At 41.7% G+C, this 25,467-nt stretch overlaps 1 protein-coding gene across 1 annotated transcript; it reads left to right on the forward strand.

Annotated features, from left to right (window-relative positions):
• UBASH3A (ubiquitin associated and SH3 domain containing A) lies at positions 1-24,473 on the forward strand. The gene is made up of 14 exons (XM_048494929.1): positions 1-119; positions 1,685-1,738; positions 3,287-3,473; positions 6,789-6,987; positions 8,002-8,171; positions 9,818-10,026; positions 11,638-11,755; positions 12,550-12,658; positions 13,042-13,164; positions 14,453-14,545; positions 16,249-16,393; positions 21,685-21,791; positions 23,793-23,899; positions 24,291-24,473. The coding sequence occupies exons 1-14, from the start codon at positions 1-3 to the stop codon at positions 24,426-24,428; spliced, it is 1,878 nt and encodes a 625-aa protein (XP_048350886.1). The 3' UTR covers positions 24,429-24,473.
• The last annotated feature ends 994 nt before the right edge of the window (positions 24,474-25,467 follow it).

Below are 25,467 nucleotides of genomic sequence, written 5' to 3' on the forward strand. Positions count from 1 at the left end.
ATGGCAGAGACAGAGACAACACTCTACGCCAAGATTTTGAACAAGTACAAAACCAGAAGTATCCAGTCCCAGTCGTTACTGGAACCTCTCTTGGCAACTGGGGTCCCTGCACACACAGCGTGAGTACCTATTTCACAACATAGTCTCCTGTCTGTTTATAAAAGTCCAAATCTAAAAGGCCTTTGGGAATATGAATATTTCATTTCTAGAATCTGGTTTGGAATGGCACTTAATTCTACCCTCAGGTAAATCTACTGCCTTTATCACTAACCACTTCCTCTGAGCTGAACTTGTTCCCAGGGCAAGTAAAGGGAAGGTCTGGTATCACCTTGCTTATGTCACTGCCAGATACCTCAGAGAAGAAAATGGATAGACAGGTGGTGATAAAGAGCAAGGGATAAAGCAGAGTTAGGAGGCTCCAGAAATTGGCAGTAGCCCCTCTGCTGAGATATGGGGGTCTCAGCAGTTGTCCAATCATGTCTTTCCATGATGGCAGTCCAGATTTTTATTTTTATAGCACCAACAACTCACTGCATTATGAAATAATTTTGAAAGGCAGGTCTGAAGCACAGACTCAGAAAGGGTATTTCATTCTACCCTCCTTGACCAACATTAGTGGAGATGCCTCCCGAGGAAGAGCTGGCAGAAACAGGTTTTAGAATGATTTAATATCCTGAAGCAGTACAGTGTGGGATTGATGAGAAGCAGAAAGCAAAATTCAGTTCTAAGGATAATAGTGCTAAGGATAATAGTGACCTGTGCGCCATTAAAATCCAGAGAATGCTGCTGACCTTAGTCAGTGCAAAAACAGGTTAAGCAAGAAATGTTTAGAGAAGAAAAACAGTCTATTATCTTTCACAATATGCTTCCTGAGTTATGACATCACAATGTCCATGTCAAATGATTACAGCTTGGATCTAAATCTTAACGTGGCAAGTTCAGGATTTTAGATTGTTTCCCTGATCTTACTGACCTTTTTATATGGCTCTTTGGTAACTTGCATATTCATTATAAGAATTACATTATACTTTCACACTTGGACACTTTTACACTGGGAAACATATGGCACGTAACCTAGAAATGCATAGATTTGCTACACTTCTAAGTATTCTGTTTCATAGCCTAACATGAAATAATGAAACAGGTAAACATTTCCTGACATTCAGTTAATATGATATGAATAACTTTACTTTACTTCCTTGTGTGTGCTAGTCTGCTTTTCAAAGACACAAGCTTATGGTAAGAAAAAAAGATGGTAACCCAAACACAAAATGTTTTGCAGTGAATGCAATTAAAGCTTGTGTATCTGACAACTCCATAACTTTTTGTACTTTACTGGCATGCTTGTAATCAGAATTTTAAAAGTGTCCCCAATTAATTGAGCCACAGATTTTTTTAAAAAAATTGAAGTCTGTCTTGATGTAACTACTTACAAAATGCAACCATAAGCAATGATAGAATTAGTTAATCATATGATTAATCAACTAAAATGTGATATTCATGGCATTTAAAAAGTTGAAAAAAACTAACTTGCAAACACAAGAGAAGAATCTAAATTTAGCTAATGTTGTAAATTGTATTTTAAAAGTTTCCACTAAGCTGAATATCTGGAAAGAAAACATGGGCAGTTGAAACGCGATTGTTATCTTTCTTTCTAACAGTGAGTTCATTGCAATTTTCTTAGGCTAAAAGCTTTGGCAGCTACTGGACAAAAGACAGTGGAAGAAGCAGCAAAATGGTGAGTCTGGTAGAATAATTGTATAACTCGCATCCATCAAAGTCATTGCTTAGGTTTTTTCCTCTACAGAGTCTGACATCCTAGGAGATGATACTCCAAAATAAAACCAGACTTGGTATATACTCTGTGACTGGGGAGGCTTGCCATGAAGAAGCTAGAAAAGATTCTTCAGTAAAGGGATGTGTCACTGGTGATCAAGGTCAAGTTAATTTGTGTTATAATGTACCTGATTACTATGTATGGGTATGAAAGTTGGAAATGAAGAAAGCTGACAGGAAGAAAGTTGAGTCATTGGACATGTGGTGTTGGGGGAGAGTTTTGCTGATTCTGTGGATACCCAAAAAATGAATCAGTGAGTTGTAGATCAAATCAAACCTGAACTCTCCCAATAGAAGCTAAAAATGACCAAACTGATGCTGTTGCACTTTGGTCACATTAAGATAACACAAGAGTCACTGAAAAATACAATATTGGTAGGGAAGGCAGCAGGAGAAGAGGAAGACCCAACACGGCTTCCAGTTTACAAAACCTGAGAAAGGCTGTGGATATAACATTTTGGAGGACATTATTCATAGCATCGCCAAAAATCAGAAGTGACTTCATCACACGTACACATACCTTGCCTTTCTCTTGACGCAGTCATGAACCAAGACAGGTGACAGCAGTAATAAATAGAATGCAAAAATAATCATTCATAAAAACCTTAACCACACAGTATTGAAACAAAAAAATAAAACAGATATGCCAGAATTTTTGTCTACTATAAATTTCCAGCTGCCCCATAAGCTCTATTAAACAGCTGCATTTTAAAGTCTTGCTGAAAGACCTCAAGGAAGGTATCAACTTTTCCTCTTCTGGTAAGTGGGAGAATAGGGCTGCCAATTCTGGTTTGGAAAATACCTAGGCGGATTCTGCACGGGCCAAAAACAGCATTCCTGGAACGATAAAAACACCGTTCCAGGGGCACTGTTCACATGGCTGCTGCCTCTGCATTGTGGCAGTGCTGTGCTTTTTCTCCCCAACAGCGATTCTCTGCCAGCACTGTACAAACAGCACCAGGTTGGAGGCGCCACTTTCGATGCCTCCATTTCCCCCCCACCTCCACTTACCTTTTCTCCCTGCAGTGCTCCGCTGCCCTTCGACCCCCAGGAAGGTGTGCAAAGGCACCTCCATGGGCTGCAGCCACTCTGGGGCGGCTCACACTTCAGGGTGCGAAAGCCCCAGGGCTCCACCAGCATCATGTATGCCGATGGGACATTGCTTCTCTGGCCCATGATTTGGGGAGTGAAGACTGAGGATGGGGAGGGATATATGGGCTATAATACCATAGAGTTCACCTTCCAAAGAGGCCATATTCAGCAGGGGAACTTACCTGAAGATCAGGAGTAATCCCAGGTCTCCAGCCACCACCTATGGAACAGCAACAGAAACCACCCAGGCTGTACAGGATTGTACTGCTGAGAGTAAGAGAACTGCTACACAGGAGACCTTGTTGCTTGCATCATTTGAATTTTTCATTGGCTTTGTATGTTGCCCTTTTGCTCACAGGTTGCATTCCCATTGCAATGACCCTTCTTTGGATGATCCAATTCCTCAGGAGTATGCCCTGTATTTGTGTCCAACTGGGCCTTTGAATGACAAACTGATGGAATTCTGGGAAGAAACCAAACAACAATGTGGAAAAAACAAAGCACAGGACATTTTCCCACACATTACTCTTTCTGAATTCTTTACAGTGAGTTAGACTTTCATAATGTAATAATGGTGGTAGAAGTGATATTATGGATCAATAATGCAACCAGATCTCTTTTGATTATATAGCCTTTATGTGCAAAACTTGTAACCCAAGTAGAGGAGGTCTTAGATGTTCTGGAGACTTTGGAAAGTCCAGGATGGGGCTCCAGACTACCACCCCCAGTGAGATTGGTATGAACCACCACTGCTAGGAGTCAGATGATTGAGAATTGCCAGGCAACTGGTGGGAAGGTTATGGGAAGGTTGTGGAGAGCATAGCATCATGGGATAATTTTAAGAAAAAACAAATACAGCCTCATGTACTCACTGGAAGTTGATACAGGAAGTGACAAGGGCAGCTCTAGGAATCACCACACACTTAAACCATAGAGTTTCCAGTGATTCCTAGAGTTTATGACTTCCTCTTGTATCAAATTCTGGAAAGTATTTTTCTTCCTTTATTTTTTTCTCCCTTTATTTTTCTGCCACCACTGCAATGGGGCCTGGGGGCAAGGGATTAACAACCTTATCAACAGGGCAGTTAAGAGTAGCCACTGCCACAGAAGTGGCTGCCTGAGCCTTAGATGAGCTGATTGTAAGTGGCCTTTGCTAAGTCAGCTGCCTAACCCCTCGACAGGGTCAGTGCAAGCCATCAGCACTGTGAGCGGGAAACCTAAGACCTAGAGTTTCCAGCCAGTGATTGGCAGCCAGCAGAAGTCTGAGGGAGTGTGGACATTGGGGCATGTGATGTCTGGTGCATTATGTGCCAACACTTTGTTTGGATTCGAAAGTTTGGGTTGACTTTGACTTTCTCATTTTCCATTACTTTCTCTGGATAATGTTCCTACCAGTTTTTCGTTGTCCTAATGTTGTAATTCCTGCATAAATTCCAGTGGATCATTTTGGCCACTGAGTTGTGCATCTGTTTGTACTCAGTCTGGGCAATCTTTTTGCAGCAGCTGAGGACATGATCTACAGTTTCTTCAGCTTTCTTGCACAGTCTGCACTTTGCATTATCTGGGGATTTTTGATTCTGTCCTTGATTGTATTTTTCCTAATGGTCTTACCTTGAGTGGCTAAAATCAATTATTCAGTTTCCTTTTTCAGAATTCCAGCTGTTAACCACAGCCAGGTCTTTTCAATGTCCACCTTGTCCTTGATCTTCTTCAGAAGCTAACTGCAGTGCTTTGTTGTGCTAGCTTTCAGTCCTCGTTTTGATCACATTTTTCCTGTACTCCTGTTTAGTTCTTTGGGCTTTCAGTAAATGTCTGTTCTTCACTTCAATCAATTCCTGTTCTTGACTTTCATTTGCATAATCAGCCAACGCATGTTTCTCCTCCTCCACTGTTTGCTTTACTTGCATTAACCCTCTGCCACCAGATCTCCAGAGAAGGTATGGTCTATCAGTATCACTATATGGGTATAGTGTAAATTTCGTTGTGCGTGCACAATGACAATAAAAAAATGCTTATGCTATAAAGCATAGTGTCCTAAGCTTCTGAGTTTTTCTATCTAATGTATCAAAATCAGTCTGTGTCCAGTTTATGATTGTGGTTGTGTACCTGATGATGGGTATGACTCAAATATTGATGGCCTTGATGGTATTCCCACCATTTAATTTGGATTTCTAAATTTTCCTGGCCCTCTGGGTGTATTCTCTGCTGACCATAGTCTTTGCTTGTTTGTGCTTGATATTATCCAGCTGCAAAATGCCCAGGTATTTATAGCCTTTCTTTGGTTGCACGATGTTGGCCATTAGGCATTTTCAGAGGTGGGATCCAGCAGGTTCTCACAGGTTCCCGAGAGTAGGTTACTAATTATTTGTGTGTGCCAAGAGGGGGTTACTAATTGGTGATTTTGCCACGTGATTTTTGCCTTAGTTACGCCCCTCCTCTCAGCAGTAGCACGCAGAACTTGAAGCAGTCTAGCAGGAGGTGCACCGGCGTGCGTGGCAGCCTGCGCCTGCGTGCATTCATTTCCCGCCCAAGGACCGGCGCAGTGGCTGCATCCTTGCCACAGCCCCGCCCAGGAATGCCCCACCACTGGGCATTTCCATGTCATCACTCTCAGTGATCTTGCCCCTCTTTATCACCACAGTGGCATACTTTTCCAGGCCAAGCTCCATTGAAATGTCTGTGCTGAATATTTGAGCCGTCTTCACTAGTGACTGGATTTCTGTGTCTGATTTCCTGTAGAGCTTCAAATCATCCATGTAAAGCAAATGTGAGGGTTTTTTTGAGACTTTGGCCATTTGATATCCCAACTTTGTTTTCTTTACAATCACTGTTAGTGGGATCCTGGCGATGATAAACAGTAAGAGCGATAGTGAATCATCTTGGAAAATTCCGTGCTTAACCTTGACTGTTCTATAGTTTTCATTTGCAAGTCAGTTCAGTTCTCCACGGTCTCATTGCTTTTTCAGTGAATACTCAAACGTTTTTGCTGACACCAATTGTTCCCAAGCATTCCATGATCCAACTGTGAGGAAGCAAGTTGAATGCCTTTTTTTGTAATTGATTCAGACAATATGCAAATTCATTTTACGATTCTCGCAGTTCTCCATTATCATTTTGTCTATCTGGTGCTGATTTTTTTGTACCCCTGCTCCTCCTTTTGTTCTCTTTTTGCTCTACTAGCAGGAGTACTTGTTATCACCATGTACTCCATGATGTATCCGCTATTATGCTGGTGAGCAGTTTGAACATTGTAGGCAAGCATGTTATTGGCCTGTAGTTTCCAGGGCAGATTCCATGGGTGGGGACAGCAGCGTTCCACCGGCATATATGATGCCGGTAGAGCGCTGGGGCCATTTGCATGCTGATGTGGCCCCAGAGCGGGAGTTGAAGGGCAGCATGGGCATGCCTCCCTGTCCCTGGGGAGCTCGGCAAGGAGGGAAGGTGAGTGTGGGGGGAATGGAGGCGCTGAAAAATGGTGCCAGCAGGGAAACGCACAGCTCTGCCTTGATTCAGAGGTGGCAGCCATGCCAACAGCACCCCTGGAATGGTGTTGATGATGAAGATGAAGATGAAGATGATGATTTTGATGTATTCCCCACTCTTTACAATAGTCTCAGGGTGGGTATTTGAAGCCCTCCTCCAGTCTAAAAAGCTTCCTTAAACTTTAGTGGTTTTCCTGAAGGAGGAATTCTCTTTCTTCTAGTCTAAGGTAAGTTACTGCCCACTTTCTGCATTTTTAATCTATACCAGCAACTTGCTCTTTGCCCTATACCCTCACTAAAACACATATAATACTATGAATCAACCTGAAGCAGGATACTTCTTTAAAAGTCTAATTGATTCAACTGGTTTTCTTTCAGTGTGAAGACCAAAAAGTTGATGGCTTGTACGAAGCTTTAAGAAGAGCCGGTGACAGGTTTTCAATCTGTTTTCCATCAGTCATATCACTATCACTGCATGCATCCAGCAGCTACATTGGCTTTTTTGTTAGTGATGGGCCAGCAAATACAATCAAAGCATTTGCTGCAGCATTCGCCTCAGAGGCAACAACTTTAGCAGGTAAATCTGTTAATGTACATTGAAAGAAATTATTGTCACATTTAGGTTTAGCCTGTTTCAAAACTCCCATGTGTGCACATATGAGCAGAGTCTGCCTTTGCTATTTCAAAGGGGGTAGGGAATCCTGCATGGAAATCTCCATTACACGTGAATTCCTTTTGTCTGATAGTAAAGCAAATCTTATAAGCAGGTTGGAGCCTCTATTTGTGTATTAAAGTCACTGAACCAAAGCTATTGTGTAAACTGCTGAAAACTGGAGAATTGAGCACCATGTTCCTGACAATGAACCCAAAAAGCAAAGTTCTCTGGGAGATGTAGTCTAGAAGGTATCATTTCTTAAGTACAGAGGGACTGACATAAATATAATTCCCAGAGTCCTTCTCACTCAGTCAGTAACACTTCATAAAGCTCTGCAGTTCTTGCAGGGCTGTCCTATTCCTTGCCTGAGTCAACTCTCAAGGCAGTCAGTAGTGAGCCCAGCACCAGCAGCCAAGTCTGATAAGGCTACCCCTGCCCAGGGTGTTTGGAGGGGAGGGGGAAGTCCTTGCTGCACCCCAAACAGCTCCAGCTAAAGAGGTGAGAGCAGGTCTATGGGGGGGGGGAGGCCTCACCACATCCACCCAGAGCACTGCCAAGAATTGGACTGGGGGGAGGAGAGAGGCTCATTCCGCACATGCAGAATAATGCACTTTCAAACTGCTTTCAATGGCAAAATCCACTTGCAAACAGTTGTGAAAGTGGTTTGAAAATGCATTATTTTGCATGTGCGGAAGGGACCCGAGTTTGAGTAGGAGCAGAAAGAGAATGAATGCTGGAGAGAGGCTGAAAGAGGAAGAGAGAGCTGGGGTAGGTGACCAGAAAGAGAGCAAAAGCTGGTAGGGTGGCAGAAACATGGAGAAGAGAGAATTGGGATAGAGACAGGGAGCCCATTATATTTTCTCACACAACTGGTTTTATGGCTCGTCTAAAGATAATCTCATTCTGCAATGTCGTTGGATATTTGTATTGTCGTAGATTGCCAAGTGAAACCTTCAACAAAACAGCTCCACCTCACATTGGCCAACAAATTTTATCCCCATCATCAAAAGACTTTGGAAGAACTGGCCATATCAATCAATCCTAAACAGAGTTGCCACTGGACAGCAACCCTGTATTCTAGAGACATGCGTTTTGTACATTATCAGGTGTGTCATTAAAATATCTTTATCTGGCTTTGAAAAATGAAGTAGGAATTGATGGGTTTTAGAAATGAATTACTTTGTCCTGTTTGGGGGGGGGGGGAGGAACAATATCCTTTCTTTTGGTTGGGTTCATTAAATCATAATGTATTTTTAAAGAACCCTCAGTTACTGATGCAGAGGAAAGGCCTCCAATATCAACATTCCTTAGAGCAGTGGTTCTCAACCTTCCTAATGCCGTTACCCTTTAATACAGTTCCTCATGTTGTGGTGATCCCCAACCCTAACATTTATCCATTTTACAGATGGAGAACACTGATGCAGAGTCTTAGACGACCCCGTGAAAGGGTTGTTTGACCCCCAAAGGGGTCCCAGCCCTCAGGTTGAGAACCACTACCTTAGAGTATTGTTTAATGCAATTTTTCTCAAATGTTAAGCTGCTATGTCACACTTTTTCTGAATTAAGATTGGAGGCACATTTCCCATTTTTACCCCAATATATTTACTTTTAGTGTGTGGAAGAACAAGAATTACTGCTTCCTGAAGATCAAGCTAATGTGTTTATTTATGAATGACTGCTTTTGCTGTACCTCCTGATTAGAAGGAGGCAAGTCTAGAGACAGATTCACGTAGAATTGTAACAAGCTGCTCTTTCTCAGGATAAGTAATTCTACTGCATGTCTGCATCAAGAGTTGTTGATTGCAGGATTACTAAGTGGAAGCTGATTGTAACACAACAAAGTCAAGACAGCAGAGCATGCAGAGATACAGCAGGCAACCTCTTTTCTAGGACTGAGCCCTTTGTGCTCACTGGATCCTTTGATTATTACATTTGTTATTTTGCATGGCATTCAACCAGTTCAGTCAAAGTGTGACCAGTATACTGTTTGGAAATTACTGGTTTACGTGTATTTTGTTTCAGAGATAATAGTTTTGTAATAAATAGCCCAACTGGCCTCTCTTTTTTAAAAAATTTTTAAACGTTTAGTATCAGTATTTAATTTTTTTATGTTAAAGAGGTTTTCTGGACTTTTAAACGAACACAATTAGCAATACCTTAGAAGTGGATACTTTCTCAAATGAAGATTTAATTTAGCCTTCATCACAGGAATGTTTTAATTTATTCTCAAAAGCAGCATCCAGCATTGCTCTTGAAGATGCTGAAGATACAGAATTGAAGATGCACATACATTTGATGAAAGCATTAGATCTGTTTGATTCTCACTAATGGATAATTTCCCAATATGATAACACACTTGATCCCTTGATGACATGCCATAAGCATGTAATGAGTGCATCAAGTGGCAACTGCAATTATTATCATATGAATTATCTGGCATGTGAATTGCCCCATATTGCTCATAAACAGAAGCATGTCTTCAATTCAGTACCAAGGTTTTTTTCCTCCTACAAGTACAATTTGTTTGCTTTCTCACTGTGGCCTGAATCATATTGCCTTTTTGTCAATAACTTCAGTTGAAATTACTCAAACCTTCTTTTGTATGATTTTGCTTATTCTTTTCATATCCATTCCTGAAGTGAAAAGTTTGCTGCAAATGAAGTGAAAATGCAAAGCACACTTTTGGCTTATTCCGGGCTTTAACAAACTATGTCTTATTTTTACTGTCTTTATTAAACATATATTTTACCAGGTTTTGAGGGCACTGTTCCAGTATAAACCTCAGAATATTGACGAACTGATGCTAAATGCTGGGGATTTTATATATGTTGACCGAGCACAACAGAGTGAAGCTTGTAATGGCTGGGTTATTGGCATCTCCCACAGAACTGGGGGTAGGGGATTTCTTCCTGAAAATTACACAGAGAAAGCCAATGAGTCTGATACCTGGGTCAAGCACAGGTTAGTATTATTCCACTCCAGATTTCTTGATGAGACATGTGCACCATTGTTAATTTCATTGAATTTATGTCTCTGCTGATATAATAAGATAGCAAGAGAGTCTTATTATCCTTTGCCATATGTTTGCTGGCTGGAGATTTTGGAGGAAGAGCAGGATTAAAAATATACTAGGCAGCCCTATGCAAAAACCTCTTCATTATACAATATATATTCTGTAATTATGTAGTAGGAAAATCATAGTTTGACATTATGCAGAATTCAATATTTTGAAAATCTGCCCTTTTACCTTTTAAGAAGACAAGGTTCTAGCCCTTATGATTGTAAAGACAAAATCGAAAGTGTGTAGGCAATCCATGATGAAAATACCTAGGGCAAAAAAGGGCTCACTAGGATTTCCAGTAGCCAAGGGGGGTGGGGGTGGGGTTGTGCAGCTCCTTGCAATTAATAGAAGCAAAGTAAATAATGCAAAATAAATAGGCCTGAAATGTTTAATTGAATGATAGAATTATTTGATAAATTAAAACCCTTTCAAATGATTTTTAAAACCATCCATCATTAACTGGACATTGTTTAGAAATTCCATTTTCTAGCTTCCTCTTCTAAAATGAGCCCTGCAATTTCCTTCCTTGCCTCCACCACCAGTTGGGCAATTGGTTGGTAGATGCAGGCCTAGAAATGTGGAGCATACTCTCACAGCATGCTGTTTCTTGGTTTGACTAGGTTTGGCAAGAACAAAGTCAGTTAATCTGCCTGACACTATTAAGGAACAACATAATTACACCAGTGTTGCTGTTAACCTTGAATGATTCAGATATCCCTGAGAATAGACTCTCTTGGAGTCAGAGGGAAAGAAATTTTTTATTTGAGAACAGGAAAGGTACACACATCTCTGGTAATAGTCTCTGAACAAAGACCACATTGAGGACAATTATCAGAGATCAGCTCACCTGTCCAGGTGCTCACCTTTTCTCCTGCGTACAATGTGTATGTTTCCTTCCTCATAAGGAAAATGGTCCTGTTAAAGGTGCCCCTGAAACTTCTTGATTCTGGGAATCTGGAAATATGATATGGTATGAGTCCATGGAGTAAGAATTATTTCAATAATACATGAAATATTGTCAATCCAAGGAGTCCTATGAGTTTAGTTTTCTTTACAAAGGCTGCATTCTTGAGGACTAGTCAGGTTGGTCTGTTGCACCCAAAACAATATAGAGTCTTATGGCACCTTAAAAACTAAGGATGGTGTCTTTGATCAGAACACTGCTGAGGAAACATAACTTTCTCACTTCTCCCTCTCTTCTGAATGTCCCTGTATCACCCTGAAGGTCAGGGGACCACTGGAACAATGCAGGTTGCAAAGCAGGGTATCTGCTCCTCACTGACTTCTGCTTATAAACTAGCACCTTTGGATCCAACATTAAAGATTTATTGCTGCATAACTTTTCATCAGGCAGAGATGATTTCACAAGAGATGCCTTATATGGTCTTTTGTAAGTGTCTTTCCATTCAGGATGAATCTTGAGTCTGACTTCAAGGAGGCATAAGCCTCGTATTCTTAATTGTTTATTTTCTTTTTACTCATTTTCACTGGCATAAAGCTTTTCCTTGCAGAGAATATGTGTTCATTCCATCATCAGGACAACTTCCCAAGAATCAAACTAAACCTTACATTAAATTGAAAGAGCAAAGTCCAATGCCGAGAAATGTGGTCAAAATGCTTACTGTTCAGGTAACCAGCTTTTGAATGTCATGGCTTTTTGATGTGTTCAAAGACACCACTGCCAGTAACACAGGTTTATGCACAAGTAAACATTGGTGCAGTGTTTTTATTGTTTCATCTCTTGAGTTCTGGATTAAAGAAATAGTGTTATCCTATCTGCTTAGGGATAACCCCCCTTTTCAGAAATAAAAAATATATTCTCCAAACTATATGGCCAATTCATACAATATATGTTAAGTGGATAAATGCATTTAATCCATAGGTATGTAAAAAGGATACTGTATTTTTTTCAATGAAATTACCATAAAAGAAAGAAATGGTTAAGTAGAATGAATACACATTGATTGAAGCTATGAAGCATATCAAGATATGTAACATCACATCCATGTTTGTACCTATTAGCCATGGAAATTAATGGAGCATCCATATTTAAAGGCAATATATATCTGATTGCCAAATGCAGTGGCAATCTTTCACATTAAACACACTTCTGAGTTTCCCAAGGATATCTAGTCAATTTCTACTGAAGACAGAAGGCTGTTTTAGATGGTATGATTTGGCAAGTCTATTCTTGAATTGTTATCATGAACAAAACTCCCTCCGCCATCAGGTAAAGTAATCCTGATGAATCTTACGAATAGGTATGCCAACTTAGTATCTCAGAAAATGAAGCTACATAATTTTCACAGTGACACAAGTGCCACTGACCCTACGTGAACTCCACTCCTGCTTATTTAAACTTCTGATTAACTAAAAGAGTAGAATCATTTTAATACGCAAAACTGTAATGTAATTTCTTCCAGCTTTCTACAAAAACTGCCAACCGAAGAGGATTATTGGTGATGCGCCATGGAGAAAGGGTTGATCAGGTGTTTGGGAAGTCCTGGTTACAACAATGTTTTAGTGCAGATGGTAAGACTGGGGGTCTGAATATTGAACTGAACTTAAGCATAACTCTATATTATGTTAATAATGCATATGACAAAAAATTGATTTGTGCACTTCCCACAAATGCCCCTTGCAAACAGAAATGATCTCTCTATCCAAGTCCCACCAGTTTTCTTTCAGCTTGAAATGGGATCATCATGAAGTAATAAAGAATCACATTTTTGAAATATGCATCATTTTTTTCATATCATGATTTTTTAGCTAACATGGGGTAAAATGTGTGTTTTGGAAATGAATGATATTGTAATGGTAATCATTTAATTGCAAGATCAAAAGGGACACAAGAGTGGGTGCACTTGGCTATAAATGCTTCTGCACCAGTGGTAAAGCATTATGTCTTGTTACAGGTGAGTACTGTCAACCAGACCTCAACTTCCCTGCTAGTCTACCAGACCGCAAGGACAGCATTAAATTTTTTGAATGTGATCCTCCTTTAACATGCTGTGGTATATTCCAGTCTAGACTCATAGGTAAGCTATTTGAGGAAGCAAAGGATAGGACTGTGAATCGCTAAGGGGTTTATCTAATGATACAACTGATGAGTTTTGCCAGGGGTATCCCAATACAACTCCTTCTCCTCTTCTTCCTTTTCTTCTTCTTCATCCTCACATTCTTCCCCTTCCAGTATCCTGGATGGTACTGTGCTATTATGAAAGCAAACAACATAGCAAAAAATATTGTTTAATTTCACATTGTGACGGACAGAAGGCTGTCCTGTCCCTGAAGGGAAAATCTTCCACTTAGATGAGCTCCCAGGAGTGCTGCTCCAGCATTCAGTAACCTTCGAAAAGTGGGATGAGATGTTGAAGGGAACACAGGAGAAGAGGGAGTGGAATTCTGCCTTAGGGAGAGACAGCTCAGTGACAGCTCAGGTCTGGCTCAGGGAAAAGAGTGAAAAGTAGCTCTCCCTGGTAGTGTGGCAGAGCAGTTTAGCTCTATCTCTGGGACAGAAGAGAGTACTCAGTTGTAAGGCCTGATGACGAGCAGACCTTGTACAATTTAATCTGACTGTTGGGAAAGGGCAGGCTGGTGTGGGTGGAATCCTGTGTGTGAGAAAGGATCCACCCTAATGGCTAGTCAATAAAAGTCTGTGCCTGAAAGCATTGTAGAAAAGTCTAACTATACTTTGAAGTCATAATATGTTTAAAATTCTGTGCCTCAGCCAAGTTTCCATTTTGACTGCCTGCCCTGGAGGCTTGTGCTGCTGGTTTGTTCCTTTGAAACCAACCTATAAATTGAGAAATCTTGTTAGTTTATGTATTAATTCAGCTTCAGTGATCTCCACGATCTCACAGCAGTGAATCCAAAGCCCACAGACTTGCTACCTGTAGAACATCTGGTAACTGAGGGGAAGGTTTATAGTTCAAAATGAACCTAGATCCCAAAACAATCTTAAGGGGCTGTGGGCATTCCCATAGTAGAAAAAAAAGCTTGTTACACACACTAATAGAAATAATATGCACTATGCTATCATAACTTTCTGGGGTATCTTCAGGCATTATTAGGGCAGATATTATTTAATGAGATTTACATGATTCAATCAAATTTTTGTGTAGATTCTAAAAGTTTCTCTTTATTGTTTCTTTATTCAAGAAGACAATTCATTTAGGAGATTATGTATTGAAAGTAGAAGAGTTCAAGTGAAAGCAAGATATTTGGATGCCGCATGGCAAAAATCAAGCTGATACATGTGAGAAGATAGTGTACCTCTCCTCTTCTTTTTGTGAAGAACGATCTGTTATTTTTCCCCACTTCCAGGGGAAGCCCTACTAGAGAAGAAGGTGAGCATTAGCTGTGTATACTCTTCCCCAGCGCTTCGCTGCATCCAAACTGCACATCATGTGTTAGAAGGTAAGTGAGTCTTCCCAACAGGAGGGATGTCTCAAATTTACTTTTGCTTGTCTATGACTTGCTGGAGTTATTAACAGTGGTGGGATACAAATATTTTAGTAACAGGTTCCCTTGGTGGTGCAATTCAAACAGTGGTGTAGCGCCAATGGGGCTGGGCGGGGCACAACGGGGGCGTGGCTGGGCATTCCAGGGGCGGGACATTCCTGGGCAGGGCTGTGGCAAGGACACAGGGCATGCGCACCCCAGGTGCAGTTTGTTTTCCTCTCTGTCGCAAAGGCCTCTGGGAAATGTAGTTTGTTCTTAGCATCACTATGGCAAGCAGTTGCAGGGGAAGGTTAGTGCTGCGTGCACTCTGAGCAGATGAACAGTTACTCACTGAAGTGAAAAAGCCGCCTGGGGAAAACCTCCAACGCTGTCGTTCTCCCGCCTGAGCGGAAGAGGAAGCAACCTGAGCAAGGAGGGTACCAGAACGCGAGGCCATGGAAGGTTGGCCTCAATGCGCATGCGTTCCTCCCGGACGAGCAACGAGCCTACTCTTCCCCTGTCCCCTCCCTATTGGTGAGATAGTGGGATCCGTCATCTGTGCACGTACGGGGAAAGCTTCCCTCGGCGATTTGGGCATGCGCGGCTCGCCTGGAGTGGCGGAGGGGAGTGATACTCTGGTAACGGTTCCGTTCCTTGTTGCGCTTGCGGGCTGTGGGTGGGGCTGGGCAGGGGAAGAGTGACTCATCAGCCTGCAGGCTGCTCGGCAGCCTCGGCTTGTGCCGGCCAGTGGCCACACTGTCCAGAGTGGGCGTTTGTGGGCAGGGCCACTCAGAAATTGTTGCCCCCCCCCCACGTGACATACAATTTCTTCGCCCAAGACAGCTGCCTCTCTGAGCAGTAACCCTCTCTCGGCACACACAAATAATTAGTAACCCACTTTCGGATCCCACCTCTGGTTATTAACAACATTTTTATACAAGATTTAAAATAGATAATATGGATATAATTACTCTGAAAAAAATCTGTATTAGAATTTTGTGCAAGAGGAAAGATACACCTTCCTAACTGAAAAAAATAAAACACTCCCAAACGCTCCTTACCTCCAGTCGCTTTCTTTCGCATTGTGGAGGCCAGGGGACACGCCCCCCCTTGCCAGAGCGACAACGCTGGAGAATGAGGCCAGGGGGCATGTCTCCTGGCCTGCACAATGCGACAGAAGGAGACCGGAGGTAAGGAGCGTTTGGGAGGGCTGGGAGAGAAACGCCGGCTTCCACTCGGTGCTGTTCGCATGGCACCGAATGGAAGCCGGCGTTTCCAAAATACTTCGCTCCCAGAGCGAGATTAAAAAACACCATTTTGGCAGAAGCCGGGCACCGCTGCAGCGATTTGGCAGCGATGCCTGTGCGAGCAGTCCCCACCAAAACGCTGTTTTACCGTCCCGCCGCCGCTGCTTTTGGCCCATGCGGAAAGGGCCATAGACTCCAAATTGGTATTGATCTTGGAATATCTGGAGAAACATGATGAAAAGAAAGCTGCTTTAATTTTTTAAGATGCAAAGAAAGTGTCTGATAACTTCAACAGCATAATTTTTTGATCCATTGACAGGCTGAAATGACACCCACTAGTAGTAGTTGTTACTTACTGAGCATAGAACTCAGATGTAAGTCCAGGGTTTTGAATGAGTTCCTCTGTTGAATTTTTTTTCGGTATTATTGCAGGTCTTCAGCTGGAACAGAAAGCTAAGATTCGTATAGAACCTGGTCTCTTTGAATGGACTAAATGGGAAACAAGCACAATTGCTCCCTCTTTTATGACATGGAAGGAACTGGCAGAGGCCAAATACAGTGTAGATACTACATACAAGCAAGTACTACATTTTTAGTGTCTTACTAGGATGGTGTCTAAATATAAAAAAAGAATATGCATATAAATAAATGTTATGATGAGTGACCTAAGACAAATAAACAACACTGAACCAGATAATTAAATACTTTCACTTTGTAGTGAATTAAAGGTTGGCATACCCTCCTGACTTCATCCCATATACTCCCCACATCTATTTATTGGTTCAGAAGCTAAATGGTACCAGAAGGCTGATTCTGAAATATGCAACCTAATACTATGCCTTCTTGCAGTTTTTGTGGCATCCTGTGAGAGAAGCCTGGCAAAACTAAGCTTCACTAAGCCATGGAGTAATCTGTATTTCAGGCCATTTGTGCACATACCATTTACTGTGTGATTGATAGGCAGTTGATCCTCAATCTTTGCTTCACAATGGGTTTTTTCTGTTTTGTACTATCCTTTTCCCCTATTTTTTTGTTGTTATGCCCCTCCCCCCCCTGCTCAAAATGCAGCCCAACCTGCCATTTTACCCTCCAGTGTCCTTTGTTGTTGTGCATTCTGGAAGTTGCCTGCCAGCTTTTAAAGATTTTATTTGAGGCTGTCTGGTTTATCAATAGTTTGCAGACCAGGAGATTTTCAGCAACAGGCATACCACAGAAAATGCCTTCCATTCCTCTTCCCCCCCTCCCCCTTGCCGCCTCCTTCCCCTCTGTACTCAGCAGGGCAATCATAGCATGATTGCTCTTGCACTTCAGAGAAAATGTCATGTCATTTTCCCCTCCTCGTCCTCTGAATCCAGCAGGGTGGTTGCAGTGCAATAATTCTTGTATTCCACAGAAAACATCCTCCCATTTCTCCCTCTTCTCCTTCCAGTATTGTACTTAGGGAAACCTGTCAGTTGGGAAGCTTGAGTGTACTTTCTCAACTAAGTGAGCTTTGGTCAGGGGCATAACGAGGCAAACTGTAGCCCTGGGCAAAACCTGAGTTGGATGCCCCCCCCCATGGGCGGCCACTCCACCACGACCAATTTTTTTTTGCACCAGGACATTGGTGCGGGCAGGGGGTTCATTTTTAGACATATCAGCACTAAAATTTCAGTGTATCATCAGGAGACTGTCCTTATGCTACCCCCCAAGTTTGGTGAGGTTTGGTTCAAGGAGTCCAAAGTTATGGACTCCCAAAGGGGGTGCCCCACCCCCATTGTTTCCAATGGGAGCTAATCCCCAAATTGCATGCCTTATGCAGCCCTTTGTCTGGAGTTAGGTCAAAACTCCTTGGAATCAGCCTCTTGGCTGAGGGCTTTTAGATTCTGGCTGCGAATTCACTTTCTCTCAGACTGTAATTCCCTGGTCCACCATCTGCTCTCTGACACCCATTCCAACCCCTGGTTTTCCATAATTGAAGAAAAATGGCCTCTATTGGACTGTCAGTGGATTCACTTTGCCCTTTGTCCTATTTAGAAGCTTATAGAAAATTAAAAGGTCAACTATTGGATAGAGAGTTCTCTACCCTAATCACCGCAGCCAAGAAAACGTGCTCCCCCCTGTATTTTTCTCTCCCACTTGGCACACTACCTGTATTGCTTAATAAACCCTGCTCAAAGGAGAGCCATAATGCTCGCCAGGTTTAATGTTATGCCTTCTGCCTTGTTACATGGCAGATTTAATAAGCAAGAAAAGGCTAAAAGATTGTGCCCATGTAATGATGACTCAGTTGAATCTCTGGCCCACCAATTACTACACTGTCTCAGATTCAAGGAAATCAGATCCAAGTATGTGAATCTTACTCCTTTACATTTACCCGATCTCCCCGATTTAATTAGATTACACTACTTGTTGGACAATCCTGATCCTTCTCTCTGTATGATAATGGCAGACTTTCTCCTGGAAATTACTAAACGCCAGTAGATTTCCTTCGACCTAACATTTATTTCCTGTATTGTATATGCTTTTTAATCCTTTTTTATTGTTGTTGTACTGTTGTCTATGGGCCTTTCCCCACTCTCGTTGTTCCTGTCTATGCCGCACGCTGCTCTCAGCGCGCAGCATCCCAGGCGCGCGCCCAGCCGTCCCCACGACCCCGCGCTCTGCGCAGGGCCATCAAAAGGCGCTGTTAAAAAGAGTGCCTGGGATGCTGCGCGCTGAGGGGCGCGACAGCAGCAGTTTCAGGGCGGTTGCACTGTCGCCGCCCCTCTCAGTGGCGAGTGCCGAGGGACCCCGCGCTACTCTCCTCGAGTAGCGCAGGGCTTAAGGTAAGTGGGGAAAGGCCCTATGCCAATAAAGGCTTGGTTTAGGGGGAGATGGGAGCTTCCCTTTGCTAAGGAGATGGGGGCTACCCTTTTGAGGGTCCATAACTTTGGACCCCCTGAACCAAACTGCACCAAACATGGGGGGTATCATCAGGGCAGTCTCCAGATGGTACCCTGAAATTTTGGTGCTGATATGTCCAAGAATTCCCTCCCTGCAAGAACATCCCGAAATTTGCCCAAGAATCTTTGTTCTGCATTGAGTTTTCTGCATCGCTGTCAATGGGGGTTGCAGGCTGGAGGGGGGCACATTTCTGAAGGCACAGTCTCAAAACTTTCAGGGTCTCATCAGGAGACTGCCCTAATGATACCCCCCAGGTTTTGTGCAGTTTGGTTCAGGGGGGAGTAAGTTATGGACCCTGAAAACTGTAGCCCCCATCTCCTATTAGCTCCCATTGGAAACAATGGGGGATAGGGGCACCCCCTTTGGGACTCCATTACTTTGAACTCCCTGAACCAAACCTCACCAAACTTGGGGGGGTAGCATAAGTACAGTCTCCTGATGATACGCTGAAATTTTGATGCCGTTAGCCTAAAAACTTCGCCCCCTGCAGGCCAAAAATGGAAAACCCAAAACCTAAAAATACCGAAACCTAAAAACCTAAAAATACCCCCAAAACGAACCCAGCATTTTGATGCCCCCCACAAAGTGATGCCCTGGGCAGCTGCCCACCTTGCCCAATGGGCATTATGCCAGTGGCTTTGTTTCAACACACCATCAATAGACTGCAGTGTGAATTTTTGTTTTTTTAAAAAGAATTCCCCTGCATGAACCTCCCCAAAACTTTGATTTTCACAAAATGGAGGATGCATGGGAGGGAGGTGGGCCATGGAGTAGAAGGAACTGCTGTGGAGAAAGCAGTGAGAGGTGGAGAAAAAAACTGGGGAAACCTTTATGCATGCTGGTCTCCTTTGCTTTCCCTGCAGAGGAGAAAAACGTGTATCTACAGAGGATTCATAAAATGTAGGGATTCTCAAATCTGATTACAGGGTCAGTTCTAAAGAGGCGGAAATGTGTGCATAAATGAGAATCTAACTGCAAGGGAAAGTATGCTGAAATCGAAGGAGGCCACACATGCATAAATGGACTCAGGTAGCACAAGGAGACCACACATGCATAAATGGACTCAGGTAGCACAAATCCAGTATGTAACCATTGGTTTTAGAATGGGATACAAGAGTCTGATAATAACCCTTTCTTTTGCTTCTACTCAACTAAACAACTGTTTTTATGATACAGGCTGCTGCCTTCATGCCCTTCTTGTGGACTTTGTGGGCATTTCTATTTAATAGAAATAGAAACAGGATAAACTGCTGGAAATAGGATAAACGTAGATGAAGAGAAGTTATTTAAAAAATGTTTATGGGAAATGGCAGTTTAAAAACAGTTTTAATGTCACCATATAATCTGTATTCAGTGGCAGCAAACCATTTCCTAAGAAATGCTCAGAGACCAACCATTTGCAGAGAAGAGCCATTAGTGGGGAGATAATAAATGGTAAAAGCACAGCAACTTGGATTGCTTTCCTTCCAAAAAGATTGCTGTAAAACAGGTCCAGGGAAGTATGCATTGAGGAGGAAGGAAACCAGAAAACATGTCATTTACAGCACATTATATGGCAGTTCTTAAAATCAAAATCAAAACAAAACTGGGGGTTGCACTAGATGGTCTGTATGGCTTCTTTCACCTCTATCATTCTATTATTCTACTTCAGTTTGGAAGCCAAGGCAGAGAAAATCTATATTTGTAAACAGCTCCTTACCTTTTATGGCAAAGCAATTTTGTGGTTTAATGCAGTTTTGAAAATTTGCAAAACCACAAACAGAACAGGAAATATCAGCAGGAACTAGACTGGTGTAGTAATGTACTTTTTTCCTGGAGTCATATTATAGAATATTCATGGTGCCTCTGAAAACAGAGGTTATTTTGGCTAACAGCCACTAATAAATTCATAATAAAACTGTCTACTCCTCTTAAAATGCCTACTATGCTATTGGCCATAAGGCACTTTATGGCAACTAATCCTACCAATGATAATTCTATCAAATTGCATAGAACTTTCAGACTGGCAATTTACAGTTTATGTCATTAATTCTGACAACATTACTGTGAAATATAGCATACTATTCCAGTTTTACATGAGGCTCTAATGCCAATTACAATGCCAGTTCACCAATTTAATTTATCTAATTCCAAACTGCAGAATAGAGGATATGATTAACAGATCTGCGAAATGGAGCTGAGGCAGATAAGGGAGATTTCTCTACAATAGATACAACAATGGGGGCAATGTGAAAAATCTAAGCATCAACTATTGCACTATGCCCACTGGCCAAAATCCAAAACAATTAAGTAAACTATACAAGGTGATTTTAATGTAAAAAAATTCCAAAATAAAGCACCAACACAGAAGAACAACACAGAGAACAGAGTAAAACAAGAGTGCTTGTTTTTGTTCTGTTCTCTGTGTTGTTCTTCTATGTTCTATCCCATCTTGTTCCCATGTCATATCTCTTGGTGGAGGAGGACTTGCAGGGACAGACCCAGCACTGCTCACCAAAGGCTCACTGACCACACAACCAGAACAGGCCATGTGGTAGCCCAGTCTGCCAGCACAACTGGGGCAGACTTTTCCTGGGGAGAATTTGCCACGAGGGGAGGGACGGGAAGCAGGGCAAGTTAAAGGTTGGCTGGTGGGTAAGAAGGAGAGAAGGAAGCAGTAAAAAGCGGGAGAGGCTATGGGAGCTGCCAAGAATGAGGGAGAAGAATTAGTGGGGGAGGGAGAGGGGGAGGTGTCATCCATTTCAATGGCAAGGGCAGTTCAGTACACCCACTCTGAAGCCCACTAAGAACACATAAAATATTGGCTGTAGATAGAGAATGACAATTGGATGAGGCCTACCAAATGGATTCAGAGGTGTTGCTGTGATTGGAAATGTTCCAGCCCCCATGTTTATTATACAACATATCAACAAATGTTAACCAAGTGAATTATTTCATTAACAGATGTAATTTTCCTCTTTCTTCTCTGATACCATCTGAAAGCTATGAGGACTATGTTAACAGATGCTCAATAAATATCAAACAGATTGTTGGCTCCTGTTCATCTGAAGGTAATTCTACGGAATCTTTTGATTTCACTACTTTGTACCTTCAGTGGTAGAATCATCAGCAGAGGAATGCTATATGAACTTCTCTTCCATGTGCTAGAATAACAGCCTCCTGCCAAATATCACTTATTCAACTATTTTTAAAAATTCATGTAAATATTTCTGGGTCCCCATAGGCCTCAAATATACCAAAACATCTGTATTTGCCTAGTGTAATTTAGCCTGCTGTTGTGGGAATTTTGAGTCCAGGAAAGTTTCCTGGAACTCCAGGTTGCCCTGAGTTCATGGGTGGGATAGATTGAGTGCCTAGATGTCCAGATGAGATCTGGAGAGAGAACTGGATAATCTACAACTACTTGTTATACCACAAAGCAAACTGAAAAGAAACCTACATAGCAGCTACACTAAAATAAATTGATAATGCATTATACAGTAAGAGTAATAAGAACGCAGGTGTATATAGCAGTTACTCAGATATAACTGGTATGTATGTTTCTTTTCAGTTTGCTTTGTGGTATAATAAATAGTTGTAGATTATCCAATTCTCTCTCTCTGTTTCTCTCTCTGGATCTGATCTGGACATCCAGTCACTGACTCCACTTGCTCACAAACTCAGGGGAACTTGTAGCCCCAGAAAACTTTTCTGGATCCAGGATTCCCGGGATACACACCTTTCTCCAAGGAACTCAGTAGTGAGCATTGTTCTCCATCCCCATTTTATGCTCACAATCATAAAAGGGCATCACTCGGACAACTTCATGCTGTGTGTGTTTGTATATGTTAAGTGCCATCAAGCTGCTTCACATTTATGGGGGCCCTATGCATTAATGTCCTCTAAAATGTCCCATCATGCCACCAGATGGCCATTCTTTATAGAGCCAATCCATTGCATTTTAGATCGTTCTCTTTTCCTGCTGCCTTCAACTTTTCCTAGCATTTTTATCTTCCAGTGAGCTTGTCTTCTCATAAAATGACCAAATTATGGTAGCGTCAGTTTAATCATTTTAGCTTCAATAGACAGTTTGAGCTTGATTTGATCTAGAACCCACTTATTTGTCCACAAAACTCTTCTGCAACACCATTTTTAATGAATCAATCTTCTTCCTGCCTTCTTTCTTCATTGTCCAATTTTACACCCATACTTAGTAATGGGGAATAGCGTGGCATGAATTAACTTTGTCTTGGTCACCAGCAACACATTGTTACATTTAAGAATCTTTTCTACCTCATGGCTCTGTATCACAATTGACTCCAGGTCTTGTTTTAGAAAAGAGAACAGAACTTCTCCATTTTAGGCTTCTGATGATGCAATCTGTTTGATTTCTGTAGCAGCCATCTGATTATATCCACATATACAATCATTTGTTTGTTTGTCTGAAATATGCATACAAATTGAAGATTGTTATCTTCACAGAATTGTATGAGCTGCTGTCCTGCTCCATTTTGAGCTCCTTGCTCCTAGACCAAATCTTCCAACAATGTTCGATTCATTCTGCTTTGTTTCCTACATTTGTCTTCCAGTCACCTAGGATAATCAATACATTTGTTCAGGTGTGTGATCAATTTCTTCCTGGACACTCATATAAAAGCTTTTCGTTTCTTCCTCATCCGCATCTGTATTTGGGGCATAAACTTGAATGATGGCAATATTGATAGGCTTTCTATGACATCTGATTAATAGTATTCAGTCACACTTTGCATTGTAGCCCCTAACTGCCTGTGCTACATCTTGCCTCACTATAAGAGCAATTCTGTTTCTTTAATGTATGTCATTCCCTGAATAAAACACTTCATATTCCTGCTACAGTGGAGAGTTAACCCAGGAATCCCACAAGACTCTAATCTAGTCACTAAATGATGCTGACTTTCTAATGCAAATTTGCAATGGTATCCTAGGAACACTTTCCTGAGAGTAAGCCGCATTGAATAGACCTGTGTAGGATTCTGAATAGCCCTGTTTAGGATTGAATATATTGCACTCAGAATCCACATTTCTGATGACAGGCATCATCCTGATTGTGGGCCATGGTTCATCCTTGGATTCCTTCACTCGACCATTGTTGGGTCTTCCTGCCAAAGGAAGTGGCGACATTGCACAGCTTGTTCGAAAGGTAAGGCATAAAGCATGATACTGCAGCTTTGTGACTTATGGTTGCCCCCTCCCCACAATTCTGTGCATAATACTTAAAGATTGGATACTCTTCTTCTCAGTCATATCGATTGGCATGCAGAATCTTTAGTGACCTATGGAATCTTTTCAATACATTATCTCAAGAAATAAACTCCTAGCCTAATTAGCAAATCCCATGAGCCTCTTCAGACACATTTTCCAAGTATTGGTAATCCTTTATCAGTTCCGTAAAATAATCTCAAATGATTTCTCTTTAAGCTCTCTTGGGTAATGAAAACTATTCAATTACAGTATGATGCCATGCCATATGAAGTGACTTCCTTGCTTGTACTAACCAACCTTCCCCCTTGATATCTTCTTTCCTTTAATAGATACCATCACTAGGCATGTGTTTCTGTGAAGAATTTAAAGAGGAGAAACGATGGCAAATGGTTGCCCCTCCAGTAAATATGCTAACTCATGGATCAAATGATGCATTTAACTGGAGAATTATACTTCAGGACAACTAAACTATACATAATCTTGGATTTTTCCCAGGTTCAACAATATTTCAAAGTCAGTCCACAGTTCTTTCCTGAATTCTCTTTAGGATTAGGCTCTTATAGTAAGACCCTCTATAGCACCTGTATTTCAAGCATAAGTGAAATGTTTTCAGATTTTTTATGATTATCCAAAATTAAGAATGCAGTGCAGCCAAGTTTGCAACAAAATAGTAAAAGTTAAGCATTTCTCTTGTAATTGCATTTCTAACCTAGCTAAGTTGAGTTATATTGGTGCAGACTCCTGCTGCCTTCATCACTTTCCTTTGATTAGTTACACAGCCATCCTAAGCACCCTTCTCACTGAAGGCAATAGGCTTAGAAGGAAACTATGCTTAGGCTGTAAAACATCATTAAATTACCATCAGTACAATTTGAGAAAGAGATTATTATTGTTTTGTTGTTGCTATAACTGTGCTCTGTGATAATATTAATTTCATATTTCAGTTAATTATCTGATGGAGATTTCCTGAGATAGCATTCATGTGATGAAACCACACTTGACTGTATCCTCATGGTATCAGACAATACACCCATACATTCTCCTTCTGTCTCACTCACTTACACTGTCTCTTCTGCACACACAAAAACAATTCAATATCCCACCACCCAATCCTTCTGTCCGGGACAAAGCAGCGCTTGGTTTAGGGAATACTATGGATCAAGCCATTTAAGGCATTATCGATCAAGACCAGAACTGTGATATGGGCTAGAAAATAACTGGAACCAACATGGATGGGACAAAACAGAGAGAAAAGTTCTTGGCACCTTGGCCTTACAAATAATCAAGCAACCAGCAGCAGCAGTTTCCCAATTTTTTTCAAAGAAAGCCCACCCCACCCACAAACAGCACGTTATGGAAGGACATTCTAGATAAGGTACAGATCCTTTTTATTCAGGAAGGGGTTTAGGTAAAGTAGATAAAACTGGTAAAAACAATATTTCAATGCCTCTCTCATATCACTTTCTATATTCAAAAAACACCACTGCCTGTCTTCCCTTCAGTTTA

The sequence above is a fragment of the Sphaerodactylus townsendi genome, linkage group LG04 (assembly GCF_021028975.2).
Source record: "Sphaerodactylus townsendi isolate TG3544 linkage group LG04, MPM_Stown_v2.3, whole genome shotgun sequence".
In the NCBI taxonomy this organism is placed as follows: Eukaryota; Metazoa; Chordata; class Lepidosauria; order Squamata; family Sphaerodactylidae; genus Sphaerodactylus; species Sphaerodactylus townsendi.